The following is a 27,387-nucleotide window of genomic DNA, read 5'->3' as shown; positions in this document are numbered from 1 at the left end:
ATTGACATTTAAACCTGCTTTCTCATCCATCTTAAATCAAAACAAAAGCTCCACATTTTCTTCTTACCACCACCCTCTCTCTCTCCCTTCTTCATTGCCAAATTTCTTAAATGGAGCCATCTCTGCCTCCTCATCTTTCACGTACTCCTTAGCCTATTCCTCTTTGACATCCATCCCATCATTCCGTGGAAACTATCCCTGCCGCGGTCACGGATCATCTCCATGTTGATAAATCCAGTGGACAGTTTCTCATGGCTTTCCTTACTTGACCTCCAGCAACTTTTGGCATTGTCCACCATTTCCTCCTCGAACACTTTACTTCTTGACTTTTGTGTCATTAAACTTCCATAGTTTTTCTCCATCCTTGGGTTGGTTACTTGATCAGTTTCCTTTGCAGGCTCATGCTCTTCCACTTGATGGTCAAATGTTGAAGTTCCTCAATTCTTAGCCTTAAAATCTTCTTTTTCTCTCTGTAAATCTTCTTTCTTTGGCAAGTTCACCCAATGCCCAGAGTTTGCATCTACATCCTCATTATTTTCAGATTTATATTTGTAATTTATACTATTTCTGAGTCTTGATTCAGTTGTTTTCTAGACCAGTGCTTCTCAAACTCTGTAGGGAAGGTTTTTAAATTTATGATATGTCAGAGGTCAGCACTGTTGTAAAATACAATAAAAATAAATTACTAGAAAAATAAGTTAAAAAATAGAAATTTTTATTAGATTCAACAGATGTAAAATTACTCTATCAAATTGCAATAAAAGCTTCTAAACACTTATTCTCATTTTCTGTACTCATCTTGTCACGAGTAACAAATAGTTGTGAATAGCAGTGTGCTATACCTCTTTTCTTGGCTTTTTCAAAGGTATTTCAAGACTAGCCTCATGAACTCATATTTCCTCCAACAAAACAAACTCTAGCCCTGTTCAGTTTTTCACATTGCAAAATTCAGAAACCTAGGAGTCATCCATGATATCTTTCTCTCTTACATCTCACATATTCAGTCCACCACCAAGTCCTGTCTGTCACCTAAATAGTTTCCACATTCCTCCTCTTCATTCCGTTCCCACTACTTCCACCATCGTCTCTCACCTGCACTACTACACTAGTCTCTCCCTTCCAATTCCTTTTCCACTCTGCAGCCAGAATGATCTTTCAAAATAAAGATCTTGCCACTACCCTGCTTTTCACCCCTAACTGGCCTCCAATTGCTGTCAGAATAAAAACCAGCAGCTTGATAAAAGCCTACTGCCCTGGCTGGTCTTCACCTTCTTTATGTGACCCCTGGTTATCTCCCACCATTCTACCTGTGCTCTTTCCCTCAGAGACACAATGCTCCTTTCTGTCCAAGACCTCTATACATTACTGTTCTCTTTGCTGAGAATTATCTTTTTTTTCTCTCTTCATTTAGTTAATTCCTACTCTTCCTTCAGATCTGAATTTAAATATTACTGCCTTGGAGAAGCATTCTCTGATACTTGAAAATTAGGTGGGATCCCATGTTATAGGCTCTTCCAGAACTCTTAGTCGTTCTTTCATTGCATTGATCTTAGTTTATAATTATACAATTATTCAGTGATTGTTTAATAACTCTCTCATTCTATTAGATTGTAAGCTCTATGAGGCCAGGGACTGTGTCTGCCTTTTTCACCTTGTATCCCTAGTGCTTAGCATAGTGTATGCCATATAGTAAGCACATAGTAAATATTTGCTGAATAAATAAATGAAGGGTAGATAGTTTGAAGTTACCATTATTATCTCGTTAGGTTTCTGGCACATAAGGTGCTCAATAAATGTAAAATTAGTTAATGGGGAAAGTGGATGTCAAGATATATTTTTAAAGTATTAGAGGAATGAAGACTAGTGAAGGGAACTGTGTGGAGGACAGTTTGAGTAGATGTGGATGCTGTAAGCAGAGAATACAGTGGAGATGGATTGGGAAATAAGGCCAGTGGATGGGAATTTGAACATGATCTCCGTTGGTGATAGACCTAATGCTCATGAGAACGTTGAATTTCTTTTTAGCCTTTCATATTACGAAATCAGTTTATTTCATTTTTCACTCAGTACTGTTACTCTTAACTCTGTGAGATGTTTTGTTTTTCTAAGTTTGTTCATCTGATGACAGAATAAAAATAAATGTGTTGTAAAATTACTTTGTAGTGGTAGAGAATAATGTAAATCAGACATAACTCTTGGTTTTGCTTTCATTAATTTAATTCCTTTTTAATTACAAAAGCTGTTTTTCTGATTTTTAAGGAACACTAATATTAGAGCTCTGATTATGGTATATGTGTCTATAATAATTTTTTTATAATAAGTTTTATAACAAAGTTTGTGGCAGGTTAAAACTTCATAAGTGTTTCATAGATTTTGTGCTGAAAAGAATAATATTGTGTACTCATCTACTACATTCACTCATTTCACAGATATTTTTTATTCAACTGCCTCATTTGATGCACTACTAGGCATTGGAGACACAAAGATAAATATGACCAAATTACTGCCCCAAAGCAGCATATGGTTTAGGAGAGAGTCAGACTGTAAAATGAATGAATATTAGGATGATAAATGCTAGTATCTGGCAGCATAGGGTGCTGGGAGAACCAGAGGAGGGATATCTAACCAACTGTGGAGCTTGAGAGGGTGAGTGGGAAAGGGTGGAGATGTTAGCACATCATTTTCAGAGATGTTGCCAACTGGGCTGAATTCTGGGCCCCTTCTTTGGCTAAGAGTTGAAAGCACTAATGTTCATTTCAGTCACTATAAAAGACCTGTGTTACTGTCTTATCTCTGTATTCTTGGGAATAGAAAAGAAAAATAACTGTTTGCTATCATGTGGGTCAGAGATGGAAACACAGCTTAATCCCCTCGAGCCAGATGATGTGCCAGTTGCCGAGTTCAAGCCTTTGAATACTAGTAGCCCACTCAACTTAGAATCTGATAGGAGAAGCTCAGTGTGCAAGTATGAAAAGCCCTATTGCGAGTATGTTCAGTTCTTAAGGAAATCAGAGATTTTTTTAAAATAATGAAAACGAATACCCACCCATAAAATATCCTTTTTTAGTTAGCATTCATATTGTCAGTGGACACTCAAAAGGTTTCATTTTTATTCTGCTTGTTAAAATAAAGAGGTTTGGAACAGTTGTTTCCAGGGTATGGTAAGTGTATTCATGTGCCTATGTGGATAGAGGATTTTTATTTACTCCAAAAGAAAGCATGCTTTAACTTAAGTTACAAAATAGTACGAAACTAATTTTCTTTTCTTTCATGGTAGATGATAAAGTTCCAAAAACATTTCAGAATTCTCTTGTTCAACTTGGACTCAACACTATGAAGTCTGCAAATATATGTATAGGTCGACCAGTGTTGCTTACCAGTTTGGATGGAAAGCAAGAGGTAAGAGTCCTTTTCATTTCCTTAGTTTAAGAAAGATTTGAGATGTTTTTCATTTTAATTTTCAACACAAGCCAGAATAAATGAAAAACTATGTTTTAAAAGATGCTCACATCTGTATAAACTTTTCCTTCCTTTGATGTCTATGACTGTGCTGGGAATAGCAGCACCTAAACATCATAATATAGAGAGAGGCCTTTCCTCAGCAGGTAGTGACCACACATTATCACCCCTGTTTCTCTCATTGTATTAGTTATATTTCTCAACAGAAATGTTATTTGGGGTTATGAAGGTCATGTCTTTTGTGTACCAATATTTAATTACCCTGCCTGTTTTCAGCTGTGTTTGTCCTTGCTGCCATTCATCATACCCGAGACTCCAAGCCCAGGACCTCTCCTGGATCATTTTTGGCAGCTTGGCTTTCTTCCCTGCCCCCGACCCTTGTCTCTGTCCCTGCTGTGTCTTCTGCTGCTGCTTCATCACTCAGTGTTCTCTCAAACACTGGGGTCCTCTGGAAGTGTTTTGAAATCTCTATTTGCTGATGGCATGCCTCTCATTATTTTCCTTATTCCGGGCTTATACTTTTAAAAATCCTTTACAGTGTCTTGTGAAAGAGAAGACTATCAATGTGTGAGCTCAGCCCACTATCTGGAGCTAGAAATCTTTGCTCCTCTCCCTTAACATTTAAGTCTGATGAGATCTAGGTTCCCACCAAGCTCTTTTGCCAGGTACTTCATTATTTCCTGGATGTAGTTTATGCTCTAGGCTGAATTACCTTACAGTTAGTTTGCCTTCAGTATTTTTTCTCATTTTTTTTCTTATCATCTGTTAATGCCTGTGTCTCTTTTCCTAAATCCACCTTTCAGATCTTCCACCATTTTCACTGTGGGATCATTCCTAATCTTCACAAAAAGATGTAATATTTATAAAAAAGATTTTTGTAATTTGTGTCAGATTATAACTCATTTGGGATAGGGACTGTGTTTTGCAGATCCATGTACTTACTTGGCTGTGCTTAGCTTTCTGCCTTATAAATTAATGATATTATTGAATGTTTTCTCATATTTTTATTTCCTGTGTTCTGGGCAGGTCTATACAGCCTGGCCTGTGTCAGGATTTCCTGGAGGCAAGGTTGGCCTGAGTGAAATTGCGCAGAAGAATGTAGGTGTGAGGATTGGTGATGCCATCCAGGTCCAGCCTCTTTTAGGTGCTGTACTACAGGCTGAGGAAATGGACGTGGCACTCAGGTTTGGTCATTTTCTTTGGTGACTGTCTGGAGTAGTGCTGCCCTGCCCGGTAGAAATATAATGAGAATCACAAATCTGAACCACGTGTAATTTTGCATTTTCTAGTAGCTATGTTAAACAAGTAAAGAGAAACAGGTGGAATTAATTTTAATAGCATATTTTATTTAACCAATATATGTAAAATCTGATTTTAACTTATAGTAACTATAGAAAACTATTAATAAGATTTTTTTCATTCTGTTTTTCAAACTGTCTATAAAATTCAGTGTGTTTGTTACCCTTGTAGCACATCTCAATTTGGCCTGCCACGTTTTAATCACTTTTTTTTTTTGGTGAGGAAGATCAGCCCTGAGCTAATATCCAATGCCAAGCCTCCTCTTTTTCTTTTGCTGAGGAAGAACGGCCCTGTGCTAACATCCCCAATGTCAATCCTCCTCTTTTTTTTTTTTTTTTTGCTGAGGAAGATTGGCCCTGAGCTGACATCCGTGCCCATCTTCCTCTACTTTATATGGGACGCCGCCACAGCATGGCTTGACAAGTGGTGCGTCGGTGCACATCTGGGATCCGAACTTGCGAACCCCGGGCTGCGGAAGCGGAGTGCGAGCACTTAACCGCTTGTGCTACCGGGCCGGCCCCGTTTTAATCACTTGATAGCTGCGTGTGGTGAGTGGCTAATGGCCTCCCGTGTTAGCACAAACTAGATGCGTGCTGTGTAATAATGGACTAGGGACTCTCTAATGTCTTACAATGGGAGTATGCCCTGACATGTTAGGTCAGAGGAGTTATTACTGATGGATATTTAACTGTTTTTCATCTTGGTTTGCAGTATAATCAGGGCCTCTTATCTTTTTTACAGTTGTAAAGAAAGGAGTAGATTACGGTGAGTAGGCAAGAAACAAGTTTTAATTAAGACTGCTCAAGCAGGATACCTGGCTGTATATTTTAACTCAGTAAAATTTCTGTCAGATTTTAAAATAGTTTCTCACCGAGACTAATTGTTCTAGTCAACTTATCAATATAGTTCAAGTATATCGTTCATCATCTTGGATATTCTGTATCTAATAGGATTTTGACTCAGTTTGCATAAAGTCTTATCAAAATTTATTTACAAAAAGCATTTTTTGATACTTTTAATATCACTTTAGTAATAATTTTGAGGATATGTTTATATTATATGCAAGAATCAAAACATTTTTTAATCATTAGCTTGATTTTAAAATGTTTTTTTCTTTTGCTACCTTTATAGATTCCAAGCTTGAGTTTCTGCATATTTAAAAACCAGAAAATGTTTTCAGAGCATTATTTTTAATAACAGTTTAACAAACAATAAAATAAAAGGCAGAAAGGAAAAGAGAACACAGCATATGTTGAGCACCAGCTATGAAGTAACACACACTTTTTCTCTTTTCATTTAATCCTTTAAACATCCTGCAAGTTATCCATAGTTACCCCTTTTTTTTACAGAGGAGGAAATGGGCTCAGTGAGGAGAAATAACTTGCCCATTTATTTTATGAGTTAGTAGTACTACTCAGATTAAACAGGATTAATCTTCAGACTGTTTTAAAGCAGTGCTGCAGGTAGCAGTCATCAGTTGACTGGATTTTTGATGATCTGCAAACTAGTCTGACCTCTTGAGGATGCAACAGTCTTAGGTGATAGTGATTGCTTACTGTAGAGGGACTGTGTATGTTTTAAATGCAGCTTGGTTTTTAAAATTTTATTTTAAAAAATGTTAGATTTTAAATGTGGCAGCAGATCTTAGACAGGAAACTTAATTTGCACTAAGAAAAATTAGTAGTTTTAATTTGCTGCTTAAATCCTTCAGTTGGAGCTGAAAAATTTTGTTAATAACGTTAGAGCTCCTCCTGGTGGAAATAATTTTATCTGCACCTATTCTTTTTTTAAAAACAAAACTGGTTGAGTATTTTTACTGTTCTTGTATGTATTTGTACATATCTCCTTTTCAGAGTTTAATATATAGAAACAACGTTAAGTACAGCTGGTTTCAGAGTTCTATAAACAGAAGTAAATTTAAGCATTTAAGGAGATGCATACATTTGATTCATGAAACTTCCTCCTTATTCTATTTCTCTTTCTCTTTTACATGAACACCCGGTCAATTCTTGTTATTTGTGGTAGTTATGGTCTATAAAGTTGCCACAAATACTGAATTAGCAAATACTGAACCACTGCTCCTTGGGGCACATATATACACACACACACACACATATACATATATATAATATATAAAAATATAAATATATATATCTCACAGAGATTATAATCTTAAATCCTTAAAACAACTCATCATTCTGGTTGGTTCTGTTTTCTTTATTTTACAAAAGAGAAGAGGTGGTTCAAAAGTGTTAAGTGACTTGCCTGATGCTACCCCACTAACAGATGCCAGAATTAGGATTTAGATCCCCTCCAACTGGCCCCAGAGCTGGAATTTTTTCCTCTACATTGCACTGCCCCTTACCATCTCCATTCTCCGTCGTCTGTCATCTCTGAAGAAGAATTGAAACAAGAGGCCTTTTTTAACCTCAGCTGGGAAAGCGTCGGGTGACCCAGATTTTTTACCTGCTCTGCTCACATCCACAGATGACTGGGAAAGCTCTGCTAGTATTGATTTTGGGATTACAAATACATTTTAGCAAGTAGGAGAATTTGCAGATATGGAATCCACAAATAATGAAGATCAACTGTATTGGTTTTGTTACTGATAAAGTGACTGAAGAACAAAGCTTAGATTTGGATGAGATGGGAGTGCTAACACACCCCTTCCTGTGCTAAACTGTCCACCTTCCACTGATTACCAACAGAGCTCACAAACTGTAGGCATCCTCTGCTGATATAGACTTGTTTACACATGGAGAAGGAGGAAAAACGCACATGTCTGAGACCTCTCCAAGAATGTGTTTCTTTACAGTGATTTTTAGGTACCTGCTTCTGTACTCAAGCAACCTTCCTGGAATACACAGTTATTAGTCAGAAGAAGGGGTTCTCATTTTTTCTTAGGCATTCTCTTTCTCCAGAATAAACTTCCATTGCACCATTACTCTCCTTTTTCTTATTTCCACCTCTTCAGATAATGTACTATAAAGGATTTGATTTTCTTGAAAGATAATTTATAAATTATACAAAAGGAATCAAGTAGGCTATTAATAAGAGCCTTTCTTCAAGCTAGGCAAATTGAGAAAGGGAGTGATTAATTTAGGCCAGTGTTTCTCAGATGTTTTTGACTATGACATAATTTAAAAAATACATTTTTTATTATGATTCATTGTATACAAGGATCCACAGATACAGTGCTCATATGCATTCACATGTGTGTATCTGTATACATATGAGTATGTAGATATGTGTGTGTGTGTGTTTTACAAAGCAATATTTATCCTTTCTATGTGTGATGTACTCTGATATTTTGTATTCTATAAAAAGAAATGTTGGATGAGATTGACTGAAATGATTTCATGATCCACTAATGGATAGTACCCTATGTTTGAAGAAAACTGATTTATGCCTCTAGGACACCAAATTGTAAATGATATATTCATGGCTATAAGAAGTATCTGAAAACTGTAAATCATTCCAAAATTGTGTAAATCATTTCTAGGTTGTAAACTAATTATTCTTTTGATTAGGTCTACATTACAACTATGCACATGTCATTTTATATTACATTTCAGTTTCTGGTATACTTAATGCTGATTTTTATTTCCCCTTTACAGTGACAAAAATGTGGATATTAATGAAGAACAGCTGACTGCTTGTCTTCTGAGAAAACTAGGTGAGACATATGTTTTAAATAGTTTTTTAATTTTAAGAAGCAGGGTAGCAGCAAATAAAGTAATGTGTTCTTTTCAAAACAGCATAGAGAATATTCTGCTCAATGAATTAATTCCCTTTGGGACAGGGATTTTTTTTTTGCCCCAATTGATTGGCAGTTGAGCAGTGGAGAGAATATATGACTTGTCTATGGAAAAAGTCTGTAGTAGAACTGAGACTTTTAACCCCTGAGTTCTTACTCTTTCCAGTAAGAAAGTTATCATGGTTTGCTTATTTAGGTATGCTATGTTAGGTTAGTTCATTATTAAACACTGAATGCCTGCTTTTTTGTTGATATAGTTGGTAGTATCCTAGATGCATTGAGTGTAGAGGATATCAGAGAATCATCTTGTCCTTCCATCTCCAGATAGTGCTCTATCATATGGGAGTATTAGGTCCTCTGTTTTTCATGACAGTTATTTTATGAATACTCCCATCTTTGATTTAGTCTTTTCAGTCAGATAAATTTTGTTAATAGATGAAATAAATTGCTCTTTAAACATTAAATAGGTGAAAAATTGTGCTAACATATATATTCAATATATTGTTTTCTAGATGGCAAGATTGTTTTACCAGGCAACTTTTTGTATTGTACATTCTATGGACGACCGTGCAAGTTGCAAGTGTTGCAAGTGAAAGGGGCGGACGGCATGATATTGAGAAAGCCTCAGAGTGACTCTGACACTGATGCCCAGGGAATGGCCTGTAAATTGTCCAGCATAGAAACCAGTACCCTGGATATATCCATACAGCTAAGCCAATTAGATCTGGAAGAGCCCCAGGACCCAACATCAAGCAGTACTCCTTGCAAACCAGTAGATGACAGAATGATAAATAAAGCTGGTGACATTTTGTCAGATGTTACACAGAGTCCTGGGGACGATGGTGGACTTGGATTAGAGGAAGTCACAGGCCTTACATGTAGTTTTGAGTCTGCCAGAGAAGGAAGTGAACAACTTATCAGTAAAGAGAGCTTGCTGAAGTCAGCTAGCTTGGGAGCAAAGTGCAACACTGATACTTTTTACTTTATTTCTTCAACAACGAGAGTCAATTTTACGAAGATTCGTACAAATTCAAAAGAGCAAGACAACCAATTCAAAGTAACTTACGACATGATAGGAGGCTTAAATAGTCAGCTGAAGGCAATTAGAGAAATAATTGAATTGCCCCTCAAACAGCCTACACTTTTCAAGAGCTATGGTATGATTTCTTCGGTGTATTGTACCACAGAGTATTAAATTCAAACTATAAAGCGGTTGGCTCACTCCACTTATCTAGTGATTGCTCACCTTCTTTTCCTGTTTTTCTTTCCTGAGTAGTAGATATGGTAGGAGTTGCTTCGGGAGATGCCAGTTGAGAGTGAGTGAGTTGCTTTGGGAGATGCCAGTTGAGAGAGCCTTTTTCTATGCTTGGTCTCTTTAGGTTGTAATGTGAGTTAGTTGCAGCCTTTTCCTTTCTAATCGCATACTTCCATGGTTGTTTGTATTGAATCTAGAATAAATATCTTATGCTAGATCAGCTGTAGTGACTAAAGAAATAAACCAAATATTCAAATATGTTGGATAAAACTTCTTTGTTAGGACATGTAGCTGTGTGCAGATCTCTTTGCACTGAAGCAGGTGGTTAAGGGAGTGACTTGGCTCCTAGGAAACTCAGGACTTCGTCTGTATAGTTACTACCCTAGATCCTCTGCATGTATTTGGTACATACCATTTCTTTCTCTACTCTTTCCTTTTTCATGAACCTTTATATATATGTAAAGTGAACCCTTGGGTTGACATTTTCCTAGTAATGTTTATACTCCAAGACAGCTAGATGGATGAAAATTGGCATGGGTGGCTTGCCTTTGGATGCCCTTGTTGTTGTCTGGACTTTGGTTTCTGATCATTGAACTGTGCTGTGTGGGATGGGGCATGGCAACAGTGTGGGTGTCCAGCCAGTTTTTTACCAATGTGCCTGGCCTGGTTGGGTCTACAGAGAGAGAGAAAGTCAATGTTGGAAATTGGTTTGGACTAGTTAGTACATGTTTCTGGGGAGAAAAAAGAAGGTCTGACTCTTACTTTAGTTTTGTGATGCAAGGTAAATTTATATTTTATAACTCGTGTTTGAAGTCATATGACAACACTTACAAGAAACCTGTAATGCTGAATCCAGTGTTCTCTTTTTCTTCTAGGAATTCCTCCCCCTAGGGGAGTGTTACTCTATGGTCCTCCAGGTACTGGAAAGACAATGATTGCCAGGGCTGTTGCTAATGAAGTCAGAGCCTATGTTTCTATAATTAATGGTCCTGAAATTATAAGCAAGTAGGTGCACAATTTAATAGAATAAACAATATTATTAAATATACTTCCTAAATGTGGTTTTAAAAAAATGGCAGCATAGTATTCTGTCTGGATATTTCATATGTTGAAATATTTTAAATTTGCTTTTTAATGTGTATAAAAATTTTGGGGAGAATAATTTTTGAAAGTAATTTTAAGTTTTCTGGAAATATTTGAAAATTCAGATGACCTTTTATAGACAAAGCTTTAAAAACAATAAGAGTTGGTCCTCAAATGTATTTTATTTGTTACAGATTCTATGGGGAGACTGAAGCAAGGTTACGTCAGATATTTGCTGAAGCCACTCTGCGGTATTCTTTATTTTTAGATGATTTAGTAGTCAAGGCTGTGTTAATCAAAGTGGAGATACTAACACTTTATGTGAAGCATGAAAGAATAGTACAAAAATAATAGTTATAGCACTAGAAATAGATTGTAAATCTAATGAGATTCTGTCTAATCTGTTTCTATCTAATGTTGTTTTGGAAGTTTCATAAATGAGTTATTAAATTAGATAAAGTAGCAAAAGGTGCAAACTTTCACTTATAAAATAAATAAGTCTGGGGATGTAATGTACAGCATGACGAACGTGGTTAATAATACTGTATTGCATATTTGAAAGTTGCAAAGAGAGTAGGTCTTACAAGTTCTCATCACAAAAAAAATTTTGTAACTGTATGGTGACAGATGTCAACTTTTCACAGTATATACAAATATGAAATCATTATGTTGTAAGCTGAAACTAATATAATGTTAAATGTCAATTATATCTCAATTAAAAAATTACATAAGGTAAAGAAGACAGTGTTGTTTGATAAGTCGTGTGACTTTGCTTGAGTGGATAAATTTATGATTTTCTTTCTTTTGGGTTCTGAGACATATCCAGTATATCTAGTTCCCTTAGTGGACTATAATATTACAGTAGCCTTTCATGCTTAAAACTTTGTTTTATTATACTTTGTTTCAAAGGGACAAATCTTCTGTCCTTTAAAATGATTCTTTCTGATTATTCCTTAGTTCAGGCTACCATGTTACATTGCAAAGAGTGTTAGAATATGGTCTATATCTTGGTCTAATGTAATATTCATAATATGGCTATGTCTCTACCATTGTTTTGGTATTTAACTTATCATAATTACTGCTTTCTTATCAAAAGAACTTCTGTTTTTAAAGTTTTTTTTTTCTATTGACAGTAGATGAAATTAGTTTGTAGTCCCAATACTGAAGATTTGAGAACCAGTGGTTATGTCTTGGTTTGTTGTTATGTTCCTGGCAGTTGAAGTTTCCTCTCGTGAGAGAATGCACATCTTTTTATGGGAGAATTGATCATGAAAGTTCTTTTTTTAATAGGTTAAAAAAAAGAGAACATTTCTACTTTTTATCCCTTGGCCTTTAAACCTGCTCCAAGGGACAACATCTCTTGCCTCAGCTTCTGAATTGATCTAGGCATAACAATTTAGTGGGCGTTAGTGGCCAAGTTCTGTCTGGGCATAGACTTTCATCTCATGAGCAACAGACTGTTCTCAATACTCTTTTTTTTATTGAGGGCAGATCCACTAGAATGTGATATTGTGAGGTAATAATTTGGACTAGAATTAATCTAAGGTTTTTCAGCTTATCCTATTACCTTTGTCTTTAGTATTATTAACTAAATTCTAAATTTGATTTGTTGCATTTCAATTAAAAATTTCAAACTAAGTTTTAATTTTTTAATTGAAATGCAGTGTATCAAAATTAAAAACGGAATGTGTATTAGGGAATTCATTTTTACTTGTTTGTTTTTAGGCACCCTTCAATTATTTTTATTGATGAGCTGGATGCACTTTGCCCTAAAAGAGAAGGGGCTCAGAATGAAGTGGAAAAAAGAGTTGTCGCTTCCCTGTTAACACTGATGGATGGTATTGGTTCAGTAAGTATAGCACCAGTATTGATTCTGTGTAGGTTGATTCTTAATAATATATATGTAGTAGCAAAAACTATCAAATACTTTGGGTATCCTAAGATAAGGGAAAAAATATTCATAAAAACTAGAGGCAAGACCCATAAAATAATTTTCTTCAGTAGATTTCGTAGTAACTGCTAGGATAATACAACCTGGCATGTTTTTTAGCATATAAAATAAGATACAATGATGGATTTCTTTTGTAGTAAATGATATTAAACTAAAAACCTGAAGCAAAAATCAGTAAGGAAGATTTGGCAGTTATTTTTAGAGGATTTTACTAAGAAATTTCATGATTATCTTATTACTCATGTAAAAATGATTTTTTCAGAGCTTTAAGTTTGGCAAATGAAAGGAAAGAAGGTGAGAATAATGCAAAATGTGTTTGTACAACATTTAAAAAGAATTTGCCCGTGTTACCATATTCTCTGATATGGCATGCACTTACGTTAATAAAAACTATGTGCTAATTATGAAAGGGAGATCCATAGTACTAATAGAGAACAGGAATAAAGAAGAGTTCTCTCAGACTCCTGACAGCCATTTACCAGAAGAATACGCTTATGCAGAATTGTAAATAACTCACTTTTTAGAATCATAATATGTTAAAACTAAAAGAAATTTTAGAAATCGTGTAATCCCAAGCCCTCCTTTTGCACATTAAATAGCTGGACAGTTAGAACTTTCTGGTTTTTACTGCCTATTGGTAGAAACCGAACGTGTGAAAATAGCATGAAGGTTTGGTATTCAGTCTCTATTTTTGCTAACGTGTGTTACAATTTTAAGAGTAACACAAGAGAAGGATCGTTACCTGGGGAAGGCTGGATGACCACCTGGTTGACAGTCTTGGGGCAGTACCTAGGTATGATCATCATGTGCGAGGTTTGATTCTCAGCTTATAAAGCTGAAGAATTCAATGTTGTTAGTGTATTGTAGATGGTGGGGCCCCGAGGACTGACCCACGTTAATAACACTCACAAGAGACTGATGTGTAAACTGGGATGCCAGTTTATCTGTTTACAATGAGAAAATTATTAAGCAGACCAAATATCTTCGTTTATGGATGACTCTATTTTCACCCTGAAGGCAAATATATGTGGAGAGCTCTTATTATAATTAGAAGGGTTCCTGGTGAGTAGGAAATCAGATGGAAGGTTCTGTGTTGGAGGATCTTAATCACTATGTCATTGCTACGTCTTTCTCTGCCACTAGGACAGGCCTGCTATGGACTGGTATTCTTGCCTTTGGGCAGGACTGGAAGCATGTGACACTGATGTTTTAGTCTGAAAATGTTTAAGGGACTGCATTTATCTTCTAAACTCATAATTTGTAGACTCAGTGTAATCCATGCATTTTTCTGTTGGCACATCCAGTGTAATTGCTTAGGTTTGAGTTTTCTTAAGTTGAATCACCTTCCAGTTAAGCTTGTCTCTGTGAGATTACACTTGGGTCTTTGGATAAATGTTGGATAATTTCTACAGGTGGCTGATCATGATTGTAGTTCTTGATAATTTGTTCGAGATTTCATTCTTAGGGAGTAAAAATCCATATGTATTCAAGGGTGGCTGGTACTTGGGTGTTGGTTATATTGTTGTCTGTATTTTCGGGAGTTTAAAAATTTATCAGAATAAAAAAGAGTCCATATGTGAAAAAGATTTCTTAGACAACCATATAATAGAGCCTTTTTCTATTTGAATAATACATAGGACATAACCTTTGCTTTCAAGTAGGGGAAAAGGACAACTTAAAACAATTAAATTAAAACAACTATATGGTAGGGTATTATATGTCATTATTCATGAGGATGGTATAGTTACGATGCTAGAGGTCGGAGAGACATCACCTACAATAGATGGAGAGGTAAGTTTTGGAAAACTTTCTAGGTGAGGGAGCATTTAGGTTAAACTTTGGAAAATATGGGACAAGTAATAAAAGTGTAAGGGATAGGGCTTAGCAGTCTGAACAGTTAGATCCATCCTTGTCTGTATAGCCAGTGCCTATATATATATTTATATATATTTATATTTGTTTTTATTTAGTTATTTACTTGCTTACATTTTCATTTTCATTTTATTTTGTTAGGAAGGAAGTGAAGGACAGGTGTTGGTCCTTGGGGCCACAAATCGCCCTCATGCTTTGGATGCCGCACTCCGAAGACCTGGACGATTTGATAAAGAGATTGAAATTGGAGTTCCTAATGCTCAGGACCGGCTAGATATCCTCCAGAAACTGCTGCAAAGAGTTCCCCATTTGCTCACTGAAGGTGAACTGCTACAGCTGGCCAATAGTGCTCATGGATATGTTGGAGCAGACTTGAAAGCTTTGTGTAATGAAGCAGGTGAGAGTGATTTGCTATAGCAAGTCTGTATTGATGGACTTAATAACTCTGGTTTATTTACATGCTGATAATTTATATATCACTTATTTCTTAATGGAAATAGCTAATTTTTCTAATCATAAAATATATGTTTATTGAAAAGAACCTAGATAATTCAGAAAACTGTAAAAAAAATAAAAATCACTCTTAATCCTGGCTCCTAAAGATAACTACTATTGTAGCATGTATACCTTCAGACTTTTCCTAAGTATACACACACCCACATACACATGTACATGCACACACACATGTAAACGGATCCATTAATGGCAGTATTCATGATGATAGTGTTTATTGATATTGTGCCCTGGAAATTAGGGAGAAGTGCCTGTAGGAGGATCAGAATTTTCCTTAAGGAGCAGTTTTGTATTTGTTGAAGTGCTGAAAAAGTACTTAGTGAAACCTAAGAATTCGATGCCTCAGAGTATGTGACAGTGATGTTTAAGTCTGAAAATGTTTAAGGGCTGTTGAAATAATCATTTGACTCCTTGACTTTAAGAACTTCACCATGGCATAAGTGTAGTTACTTTGGAAGCCCTTAAGACCTGTTGACCTTTGTGTAAGATTAATTTTTCAGAGTAATTTCAACCATGGAAAATGTATTCACATCAGAGCAGTTTTTTTAAGCTATTGAAATATTTGATCAGGCAAGTAAGAATTTACTGAAAAATAGCTGATAGTCTTTTTTTTTTGTCCTGAGAGAATGGGTTTATTTCTGGTAACCTCTAAAGGCTGGTCACATACCTCAAAGCATCTCTTGTTTGCCAGTAATCTTAGGTTCCTTAAGTTGATTCCCTCGTTTTGTGTGGGCATATGTTTCTAAGTCCTTTTTGTTCTTTGGAGGAATTTTTTTAAGTTGTGGCATTCTGTTTTTCCAGTTTGTGACCTATCCCAATGTTTCATAAGGTGCTTTAAAGAAAGTTTAACCCTCGTAGGTAATAGAAGAAATGAAAATCTTGAGTTGGAAATTTAGTTAGAAAATTTAGCATAGAAATATGGTAACTTTTACCTCCAAATCATTGATTCATAGTTAATCTAATTTAGTAGGCTTTGAAGACCTTTCCATTAGCCCTTTCATCCTAATCTGGCCTGATTTGTGCAGGAAAAGAGGTTAGAGAAGGAAAAACAGATAGAGAAGAAAACTTGGAAGAGATATTTAGGAGTCTTTGAATATCTTCCTCTTGGTGGAGAAAAGGAGTTTTGTTTCATTCTGTTTGATCATTATCACAATTTCCATGTTAGAAGACTCACAGGTGGGGAGACTATAGGTTATGTAAACTACAAGCCAAATATAAACAGTCTCCTGATACATTATGGTCTAGGACAAGGTCCCTCTCTGTCTAGTTTCTTGTGCTTCACGAGATATGGTGGGCTTGATCATGGTAATGAATTCCCTAAGTGATCAAGAAGCAGAAGTATCAGTGGATAACTTTGCTTCCTTCATTCCATTGGGTGATAATGAAGAGTCTGAATTACTATGTAGGCATTGCTTTTGGATTTGCCCATGGCATCTAGGCAAGGATTCAATCTTCAACAACCTTTATCAGACATTTTTTGACTTTCTATTATATTTCATGTACTCTAGAAGGCTCTGGGATTCTTGCTCTTCAGAAACACGCTATCTGATGAGGAAAAGAAATTTGTAAACAACTTCTTTTTTTTTTTTTTTGTGAGGAAGATCAGCCCTGAGCTAACATCCGTGCTAATCCTCCTTGTTTTGCTGAGGAAGACCGGCTCTGGGCTAACATCTGTTGCCAATCCTCCTCCTTTTTTTTTTTTCCCCCCAAAGCCCCAGTAGATAGTTGCATGTCATGGTCGCACATTCTTCTAGTTGCTGTATGTGGGACGCGGCCTCAGCGTGGCCGGAGAAGCGGTACATCGGTGCACGCCTGGGATCCGAACCCGGGCTGCCAACAGCAGAGCATGCGCACCCAACCGCTAAGCCACGGGTCCGGCCCGTGTAACCAACTTCTTATACAGTGAGATATGTACTCATAAAACTGTGGAAAATGTAGTGACTTCCCCTATGGAGGAAGGAAATGCTATGGTTATGTAGAAAAAGTGACATCTAAGAAGCTTAAAGAGAAAGTAGGGGTTCTACAGGCAGAATGAGGAGTGTGAGAAGGTGGGAAAGGGAAAACATTCTTGCATCTAATCCTCACACTGATCCTGTGATGTAAGTATCAGATAGAGTCAAGAGAGATCTCACAGCTAGTATTAAACTAGAACTTAACTCAAGGTCATCTTATTCCAAATCCATCCTCTTAGTCAAAATTAAATCGTAAAGCAAAGATTTTTGTCGGAGCGGTATAAGGCTTTTTGATTTAATTTTAGTCTGTGAAGCTAAGGGTTGAATCAATGTATAAAGTAGAAAATATCCATATCTCTTCACAGTAAGTAGAGTCCACAAATTAAGCTGTGTCCTGAGACTTTTAGGGGAAAAGTGAACATGTAATCCACATACTAGAAATAAATGGCACCATTTACTTTCATGGGCACTGTAATATTCCCAGAACCTTAGGAAAATGGCAAGAAAATTTGAGAAATTCTACCCCTTACTATGTTACATTTAATTGAAAAAGTTGTGAAAGGATCAGAAGGTAGGGTGGAGAGAGGCCTTCAATATTAAGATGTGTATATGTAAGTATAAAGGATGTACTTGGTACATACAAGCAGTAAATAAATATTAATTGTTGTTAATGTGACTTAGTAATAATTTCAAATTATCAAGTATTGAACTGATATTCTATTTTTCTCTAATCTAGCAATGAATCAGACTATGAGAATGTAATTTTTAAAAAGATTAGTGTTATAATTAAAAGTGTCCAGTAAGGAAAATATATTTGTGTGGTTTTGTGTATACTGTCTTAAATACTAGTGTATGTTGTGTTATGTAGTGTCATTCTCTAACTTTATATAGCAGAATAAAGTTTAAGAGTAGTGTGCTCGAATTTTTTGCAAGGGATTTTTCTGAAGAGGCACAGGGGTATAGTAGAAAATGGATTTTGAGAGTTGGACAGACCTGCCTTTAAAATCAGGCTTGTGATCTTGGGCAAGTTCTTTGCTTTATCTGCACTTTAGTTTTCTCCATTTGTAAATTGAGGGGGTTGTGGTAGATGATCTCTGAGTTCCCTTGTAAATATGACATTCCCTGGACATAAGGGAGAACAGAAAGAAAAGGCGGGGGTGCGGGGCTGGGCAGGGGTGGTGGTGGGGTGGAGAAAGGATAGGAAGAATTAGAAAAAGGAAAGGGGGAAATAACAAATACCCAAGTTACTCACTGATCCTGACTTAGCCTCAGCTACTTTCATACACCTGGCCTTTCTGTACTTCATTGTCTTCTTTTTTGTACCTGTTTGTTTGAATGACTTAAACTTAGGTGGTTAGTCAGGGCTTTGTTATAAATAAAAAGAATTGAACATTTAATGTTGCATCCTACCTAGATTTAGAGGAGTTATTAGACGATAATTTGAATGGCTCTCAGTCTTTTAAAATGACTGCCTAGGGAAGTTTGAATTGGTGCTTTTTTTTTTTTAACATGTTACGTTTCCTTGGGCAGGTGGAAGCAGTCACAATCATTACATTGACTTTAAAATTACAGTTAGAATCATTGTGTTTGAACAAGAGTCATGGTATTGTCTTAATATGTAGAGGCACTATTAGTGATTTCTGGTACATAATAGGTGCTCAATAAGTATTTGATATGAGAACTATATGTGAAAGCTGGGAGACATAATTACCACCCCACTCCCCTTGGTAGAGTAATAAAAATGTTTATTAACCTCAGAGTTGGGTTTAGTTTTGTTTTTAAACCTCTGGTGAGAGTCATCTCCTTCTTTCCACTGGTGCTTGCAGAAACTCCTGCTCTGTGTTGAAGAAACAGCTCCAAGTGGTTATTGCTACCTTTATAGGTATACGGATTTGCAAAAGCTGTAAAAACGTAACAAGGGATCCTGGAAATTCCTGCTATGGGCCTTCAGATTCTTTCCCACTCTGAGGTCCTGGTTCTATGATCCTAGGCTCTTATATATAGAGGTACTCTATTTTATACAACGAATGCTATTCTTGGTCTAGGCCAACCAGCTCTCTGATTTTTGAAGATTCTCTGTAACTGATTTAAATAACTGGATTAGATTTAGGGAATGTAATTCTCTGACTACCTCTGATAGAGTTGAGTTTCTTTCCAGAGTTTTTATGTGATAGTAATGTACTATTCCAAACTATTATCATTTAACCCTCCCACTCTAGGAGACAATGAGTGTCCGAGTTTGTCTTGCAGGTATGTATAATGGTTCTGAATAAAATTTAAAAATGACGGATAATTCCGAAGGATAGAAAAGCCACAATTAAGGAAACAATTCTTAACCACCAGTTAACAAAGAACAATGGTTCTTAACAATTCTTAACCACCAGTTAAGAATTAATGATTAAGAATACAAATAAGAATATAGATGTGTTTTTCCTAGAACATTTGCTTGTTTATGATTTGTGGACCTGTGTGTTCTTTGAGCTTTTTGTGTGTTGCTGTCAGATGGTTTTCCTTCTTGCTGGACTGCCTTCTAGTTGGAGAAGCTCTGCCCTTTTAACAAAAAGTGGTGCACAGATGTCTAGTAGTAGCATACATTGAAGTGATTCAGAATTTCATGAAACCTAAGTGAACTACGTTCCTGATTGTTTTTGTAATCTAAATGTTTTTGTTTGTGGGATACTAATACAAAAGATCAAAATCCTTGTAGTATATATTTATTTTTGCATGCTTTTCCAGAGGATAGAAGGTTTACAGTTTGTTCCATAGTTTGTAAGGGTGATACTGCATCTTTTGCACTGTGCTTACTCTCAGTTTTTCTATTCTTTTATGCCACTGTTACTAAATATTTTCCGTATCTTTTAACTTTCTTTCCATAATGAATATGAAAGTTGGAAATACTACAGTAGTGTTGCTTTCAACACTTGGATCTCTTATTATCTGAGCAGATAAAACGTTCAGTGTTGAGGGTTGGGCGTGAAACTTATTTTCAAATATTATGTTTTCTTTATAATTAATTTTTGAGCTAGAGTGTGGTTTGATATGTCGTGACTTGTCCAAAGGCCTAATGTTTTGTAGCTCACCTTTTTAAGCAAAGAGCAGCTGAATTTTGAAATGTTTTATCTCAAGTGGACAAGCTGTTTACAAGCTCGACTCTGACACATCCTGACATTTAATGTCTATGTTTGTATTCCTCCTGGGATTAGGCTGCCTTTCTAATTAATTAGTTGCATAGCCTTTTATTAATTCCCTCAAAATTTATAATGTTTTAAGTTAACAACATAGATAAGCATACCACAGTTTTTTGGAAAACATGAAATGTTAATTATGTAGCAGAGACATGAATTATATAAACTCTGCTGAATGTTAGAAGATGCTTAGCAACAGTGTTTTCCAAATATAGGGATTTATTATAAACTTATCCTTCTAAGGCTGCCTGTGCCATTTCAGGAGAGTGAATATAAATAGAGCTTGATTTCTTCAAGAAGTGAACTCAGTCATTTTGTTTACAGTGAAAGGAAGTATTTGCTTCACATCTTTAAGAATTTATCTTTAGCATCCTTGTTGATTTCACATCATTTCAACATGTTCATACAAAATACTTGGGCCTTGATAAGATAGCATCGCAGAACAGGAAGAATTAAAACTCTTATTTAAACAATGATTTTGTCATTATAACACTTAAGTAGGTCTAGTAACAATACTGAATCTAATTACTATAACATAACTTTTTTGAGATGGAAAATTTTATCTGTCTTGTACCAGAGTTCTGAGATATTTATAGCTGTTAGCCCTTCCTCTCACCCTCATTAGCTTATTTTAACAGGAATTTATGGAGGATCTACTATGTGCAAAATACATAACAGTCCAGCTCTCATGAAAGGTTCTCTTTCCAACATTTTCCACCTTTTTTGAATTCTGTCAATGTTGTTTTCTAAGTTAGAATTAAAATACTGATCCTGCAAAAATTTAGTATTTTTTAATAAAGTCCAGGGAAATAGTGGGGTTTAGTGGAAAGCTTATGGTGAGCTCTAGATTCAAATGCTAGCACTGCCCTTGATCAGCTGAGAGACATTGGACAAGCCATTTAACCACTTGAACTCTGCTTTCTCACCTGCTAAATAGGGATAACATATCTTTTAAGAGTTCTTATGAAGTTTAGAAACGTAGTCTGGCAGCAGTGGTCATGGTTTATACAAACCCTTGTTAAATGTCACGTTCTCTTTTTTTAAAAAAAAAAATTTATATTTTATGAGTATTTATGCATTTCTCTGGTGGAAGCTTATTTGAATTTTGACAGTATTCCTGATATTTTATGAAGTATTTTGGTTATGCTAGTACAAGAGATATCAGGGAAAACTGGCAGAATCCTTTACCTTGCTAGAGTAGTGATTTTTACTGAATCTGAATCAGTAAAAGTCTCACCTAGCAATAAGAATTTGCAGACTAGAGGTAGATATGGCTTGTTTTGGAGGTGCCTACCTGATAGATTTTCTTGCTGAACTTGGGAGCTCTCACGTCATACGTTGGCAGAATCAGTCTCTTCCCTCTCCTACCCTCCTTGCCATACATGTGAGTCTACCGTAGGCCTGCAGTAGAGCAACAAAATTAAATTGATGTATGTATCACAGTTATCACTCTAATTAATATATTTTATAAGGGATCATATCTTTATTTATGATTGTAGCTGGATAAATAAGCAGTTATGCAATATAATATCTCATAAAACAGTGAATTTTCCCCTCTGTTTTGTAATTCTGAAATATGATAGTTATATTTGTGATGGGATTTATCCTACTGCATAATTATTATGGATATTATATAAGAAATCAAAATTTTTTTTGTCAGTGAATTCGGTATCTTAATATTACTTTTACTGTTCGTTTGAGATGACTGGAGCTGAGTGGTTTGTTTCAGAAAAACAGGTGGTGGTTTTGATTCTGTTTAAGCTCTAAGTGATATATACCATTTACTTTGCTAGTGGAAAATTTTCTGAGTTGCTTGCCAAGACTATAAAAGTATAAAACTTAAGGAAATGTTTTCTTTCTAATTAAAACAATCACAAAAATAAAATCAGTCTTATCTAAATACAAGTTATTTCTAAGACTTATTCTTGATTCTTTTTTTATTGACTCTTCCTTTATCAAATCCTTTTAGCTCTGTTTTCAAAATTTATTCAGAATTTAACCTTTTAAAAAATTTTAAACTATTTTCACTGCTCTTGTCTAGACTATTGCCATTATCTTCTTCCTGCCTGCTCTATCCCCCACTTCCCACCCCTCTTTATTTTTTACATTGTCTAAGGTGCAGGACTTGGAATTGGAGGTTTTGGAAATGGGGAGAGTCTGGGTGAGAGATACAGACTTTGAAGTTGTTAGCAGTTAGATAGTGACTGAAGCCATTGAAATGAATGAGATCCCTGAGAGAGAGTGAGTAGAGTTCATTTATTCATTCGTTCATTGAGCGAGGCACTGCACTGGGTGCTGGGGCTACCTCAGTGAATAAGACAGACTTGGACCCTCTCCTCTTAGAGCTCAAGATGCACAGGGAAGTTCAGCAGTTTTAATAGGTAATTACAGTGTGTCGGGTATTTGTGAATGATCAGGGAGGTTTTAGAATGCTAATGAGGAGAGAAGAGGGGTTCTGAAGAACACCATTTAAAGGTTGGGTTGTTAGCAAAGATCTGGTATAAGAGACTGAGGAGTGGCTAGAGACATGGGAGGAGAACCCAAAGAACACGGTAACAAATGAAATGAGGGAAGATTTCAGGGAGGAAGTAATTAGAAATAATGTAGAAACCACTGATCAAGTACTTGCAATGTGTAGGCCACTGTTTGAAGTGCCTTACATGTGTTAATGCATTTCTTACAGCATCTCTATGAGGTTATGTTCATTTTATGGCTGAGGAAACTTAGGTCAGAGAGGTTAAAGAACTTTCCCAAGATCACACAGGAAATAAATAGTGAAGCCAGGAACCACAGTACTAGAGACCACAGTGACATCAAGTGCTTAGTTTCTTACCTGGGAGGTCATGGGGGCCTTGGAAGAGAGTAGTTATAGTGGGGTCCTGTGGCTAGCTGCTAAATTGCAATAAATTGAGGGGTGATTGAAAGTTGAGAAAACAGAGATAGTGATTGTCTTACTTTTTCAATTTTGACGGTGTATTATCATTTAGGGTTTTTGTACCCTCTATAAAAAGGGATAAATAGAGTTGGCCCACCCTCTCCCTTTGCCACATCTGTGCCCCCCTCCCCTCCTCAGGTGAAAGCCAGATGAGATTATATTCCTTCATTATTTTCCTGGTTCCTCTTCTCTTACCTGGGCCTTGCTCTAGTCTACCAAGCCATAGATCTTCAGCCTTTTCCTGGCATAAGAATTGTGCTCTAATCAACTATCCATTTTTTAAAACTCAGCATTTTGTAGTGTTGGTAAGCCAGGTAAGTAAATAATTTGATCTTAAAAATTGGAAACTTAAAGCTATATTTTTAGGAAAGTTTATTGAAACCCAGGACTGGCGAAGTGTATTAATCCTGATGTTTTAGAACTAGAAGACCCTCTCAGAAATCATTTAGTATGTTCCCTTATTTCATAGACAAGGACAGACTTTGTGATATGTCCAAGCTCAGTTAGTCAAGTCTTGGCCAAGATTCAGGTCTTGAGACCAGTGTGCCTTCCGTAGTGCCTTTTAAAAGCAACTTTTGAAAGTGATGGGGGTTCAGAATAGACCTGGCTCCTCTGATCAGTTTAAGTTACACCAGTCACTTGTAATATAAATAAAGTGAGAACCACAATACCCTCTTTGAGGGTGTTCTGTTTGATTTCTTTTCTATTAATGAGCAATGAGAACTCTCCCAGTGATGTATCAACTGGTACTTATCATCTTGTTTGTACTTAATACTGAGTTGAGGGAGAGTGACGACTCCAGATAAAACAAATTTTCTGGAGTTCTGATATTTTGAGGAAAGTCCATTTTAAAAAGGGAGACTTAGATTTTGTTATGCGTGTTTTCAGTCTTCATGTGCCTGAGTATATTATTAGAAAATTTTATGCTCAACTTTTACAGTTCAAATCTGAGATCCAGATGCCCATGTTTCATGTTACTTCTTCACATAATGAAGTGTCTGTAGGGTAGTCATAATTCTAAAAGAATTATTGCTCCTGTGATCAGTTTAAGTTCATTGCTAGTTTCTAATGAAGGAACTTAATTGCAGTATCAAAAATAACATCACAATTTAGCAAGCATCAAATATAAAATAGTAGGATTCTATGTGTGTGGGGCAAGATGATGTTTGTTGATTGAATCTGGAGCAGTTGGCTTTGAAGAGCATGAATTTAGAGTAATTGCCCTTGTCCAGAAGTGATTATATCTGGAGACTGATGTGAGGCTTGAGGGGGAACATGTCATATACTGGAAAAAATGTGTTGGCATTAGGCTTGCCTGAGGCATTTTGCCTTTTCTTCTATTCGTTGCATCTTATTTTCCATTCTCAAAACTTTGGAAAATAAAATAATGAAAACAAAATGACATTTATTGTTAAATTAGCTACGCCTGTTTTTTGTTTCAAAGTTGTGTTTCTTAAGAACATAGGAGTATTGCTTCTGTTTTTGTTTACATTTTAAAAATTAACTTTAAACTTAATGACAGGAAATGTTATAGATTGCTTGCCCTAAGCTGTATTCCTTGATGATGTACATGTGTCCATTTGCTCATCTAATTAATTGTTTACTTCTGGTTTATAAAAATATATGTATTTTTAAAAATTTAATTTCTTGGCATAGATTCTAGTATGGCCTCATTAGGAATGGTTGATGTCTAATAATTTAAGCTTAGCATCGTAGAATTTTAAAGCTGAAAAACTAATTTAGAGAAGATATGTTTTAATCTTTCCATATAGTAAATGAGATAACTGATGGCCAAAGACACTTATTTAAAGTGACATCTGAGCTAGTGGCAGGTCTAGGACCATGAAGGATTGTTTGCATTAACATGATAGCTCCAGGGATCTTTAATTTTTGTAAGCTCTTATATACATTTAACATTTAATTCATGTAAATTCTGTTTCAACTTATACATTATTTTCAAGAATAGCATTTGTTGTATAAAATAGAGTACCTCTATATAGAGCCTAGAATCATAGAACCAGGACCTCAGAGTGTGAAGGAATCTGAAGGCCTATGGCAGGAATTTCCAGGATCCCCTGTTACGTTTTTACTGCTTTTGCGAATCTGTGATCTTCCATATTATTCTTTTCCCTTTCTGACAGTCTGCTATACTTTTATCTTCTCACATATTTACAAACAAATTAATAGAGTTGGATTTAGATTTAAGACATGTTCTTTCATATTTGTAAGAGTGAACTCTCTAAGGACAGGGATTTTGTCTTTTATTGTTCTATAGAGCCTCGTAATCTTATTCTTGTCCCTAGGCTTTTATATATGCTGTTCCCTCTGCCTGGAATACCGTGCTGCCTCTTTGGCCTCAATTCTCATTTTATCAGTTTAACATCAACTGATTTTTCAGGTCTGACTACTTGAGCTTGGGCACACATCTTGTTCTCTTCATTTGTGAAATAAAGAAATATACCAAATGAGTGCTGCAAGGGTTTTCTAACTCTAAACTGTCACTAATCCTACTAAACTGGGTTAGATGTGTTTTTGTGACACTTTGTTCTTTCCATGTCATAATACTTGACACAGTTTATAATAATTACCTATTATGTGTCTCCTCTGTTAGACTGTTAGCGCTATGAGAGGTTTATTTGCCTTCTTGCTCTTGCATACCCTGGCGTGTAGGAGCTCAATACATTTGTCGAATAAACTAATTATATCTAGGAGATTCTAGTGAATATTTTGAGTGAATGAATAGATGAGTTAATATTGAAGAAGAGTGCCTATGAAAGAGTAACCTGTGGTCAATGAATATATCTTCTCAGTGGCTTCATGATATGATATTTTAATAGTTGCTTTGCTGTAATATGAATTGTAACTGAGTTGGCAGGTAATACAGGTACAGAAGAGTGGTTCTCTTATTGAAAACTGTTCTTTAAAAATAATTTCGTATTAATTAACATGACTAACTCTCTTATCTCTCCTCAAGTCCTATTCTTTTCTCATTTACTCAAACCCCTACCCCCATACCAAATGTATCCATTTGTATAAACATATTCTGGCAAATAAAAATTCTTTGTGAGGACTGTAAATCATTTACACAATCCCTATTTTGCATACTAGTATATTTCACACACTAGTTAACCTAGTAAATATGTCCTGCAATGATTCCAAGCCTGATTAGGGTTTCTATATAGACATTTATTCACAGAACCATTTTTATGGGTTTCTTTTCCTGTGTCAGCACAGTTTTAATTATTCTAATAACAGAGTGCTATAAATAAAAATTAATACTTCCATGCTTTAGCAATAAAATATTAAGGGGTAAACTTCATTGTATATATATGGATGCTTAGATTTGAGGTAAGAAAATATCATTTTAAACTTCAGTTTATAATTTCTGAAACTATCAGCTCTCAATGTTATTTAAACCACCTTCTGTGTTGGGGTTTTGTTTATAGTTTTTTTTTTCCCCTTTTACTTCACTTTTTACATATTCTACTTTTTAATAAACTGCTTTCTGAAATATTACATATGTACAGAAAAGTGTGTAAACTGTAAGATCCATGAATTTTCCAAAGTAAATACACCTATATAACCACCATTCAGGTCAAGATACAGAGCATTACTAGTGCCCTGGAACCTCCATCAGGTCCTCCTCCAACCCAAAAGGCAACCACTCCTCTTGCTTCTAACACCACAGGTTAATTAGCTTTCCTGTTTTGTACTGTCTTTCAGTCATATTATGGTTTGAGAGCTTTATCAGTTTATTCTGTGTAGCAATAGTACATTTTTTTTTTTTAAAGATTTTATTTATTTTTATTTTTTCCCCCCAAAGCCACAGTCTTTAGTTGTATGTCATAGCTGCACATTCTTCTAGTTGCTGTATGTGGGACACGGCCTCAGCGTGGCCGGAGAAGCGGTGCGTTGGTGCGCGCCCAGGATCCCAACCCGGGCCGCCAGCAGCAGAGCGCGAGCACTTAACCACCAAGCCACGGGGCCGGCCCCATCAATAGTACATTTTTATTGCTGTATTGTATTGTATAAATATTACGAATAATGATGCCATGAATATTCTTGCACATAACTTTTGGTACACAAATGTACTCGTTGTTGCTATATATCTAGGAGTGGAATTGGG

The 27,387-nt window shown here is 35.8% G+C and overlaps 1 protein-coding gene across 5 annotated transcripts in view; it reads left to right on the top strand.

Annotated features, from left to right (window-relative positions):
• Positions 1-27,387, top strand: part of AFG2A (AAA ATPase AFG2A) — a 347,051-nt gene that overhangs the window by 1,138 nt on the left and 318,526 nt on the right. For 4 of the 5 annotated variants that reach the window (XM_087437655.1, XM_087437656.1, XM_087437657.1 and 1 more), the window contains exons 2-10: positions 3,278-3,399; positions 4,486-4,643; positions 5,500-5,523; positions 8,376-8,434; positions 9,028-9,672; positions 10,646-10,775; positions 11,048-11,104; positions 12,579-12,702; positions 14,818-15,073. In XM_087437655.1, coding sequence (XP_087293781.1) covers positions 3,278-3,399; positions 4,486-4,643; positions 5,500-5,523; positions 8,376-8,434; positions 9,028-9,672; positions 10,646-10,775; positions 11,048-11,104; positions 12,579-12,702; positions 14,818-15,073 — 1,575 coding nt within the window. The remainder of the gene's footprint in view (positions 1-3,277; positions 3,400-4,485; positions 4,644-5,499; positions 5,524-8,375; positions 8,435-9,027; positions 9,673-10,645; positions 10,776-11,047; positions 11,105-12,578; positions 12,703-14,817; positions 15,074-27,387) is intronic. The other variant, XM_004426516.3, reaches the window with a different exon arrangement.

This window comes from Ceratotherium simum, chromosome 12 (genome assembly GCF_057802395.1).
Source record: "Ceratotherium simum simum isolate JZ-2026a chromosome 12, ASM5780239v1, whole genome shotgun sequence".
NCBI lineage: Eukaryota > Metazoa > Chordata > Mammalia > Perissodactyla > Rhinocerotidae > Ceratotherium > Ceratotherium simum.
This window is presented reverse-complemented; position numbering and strand designations above follow the sequence as displayed.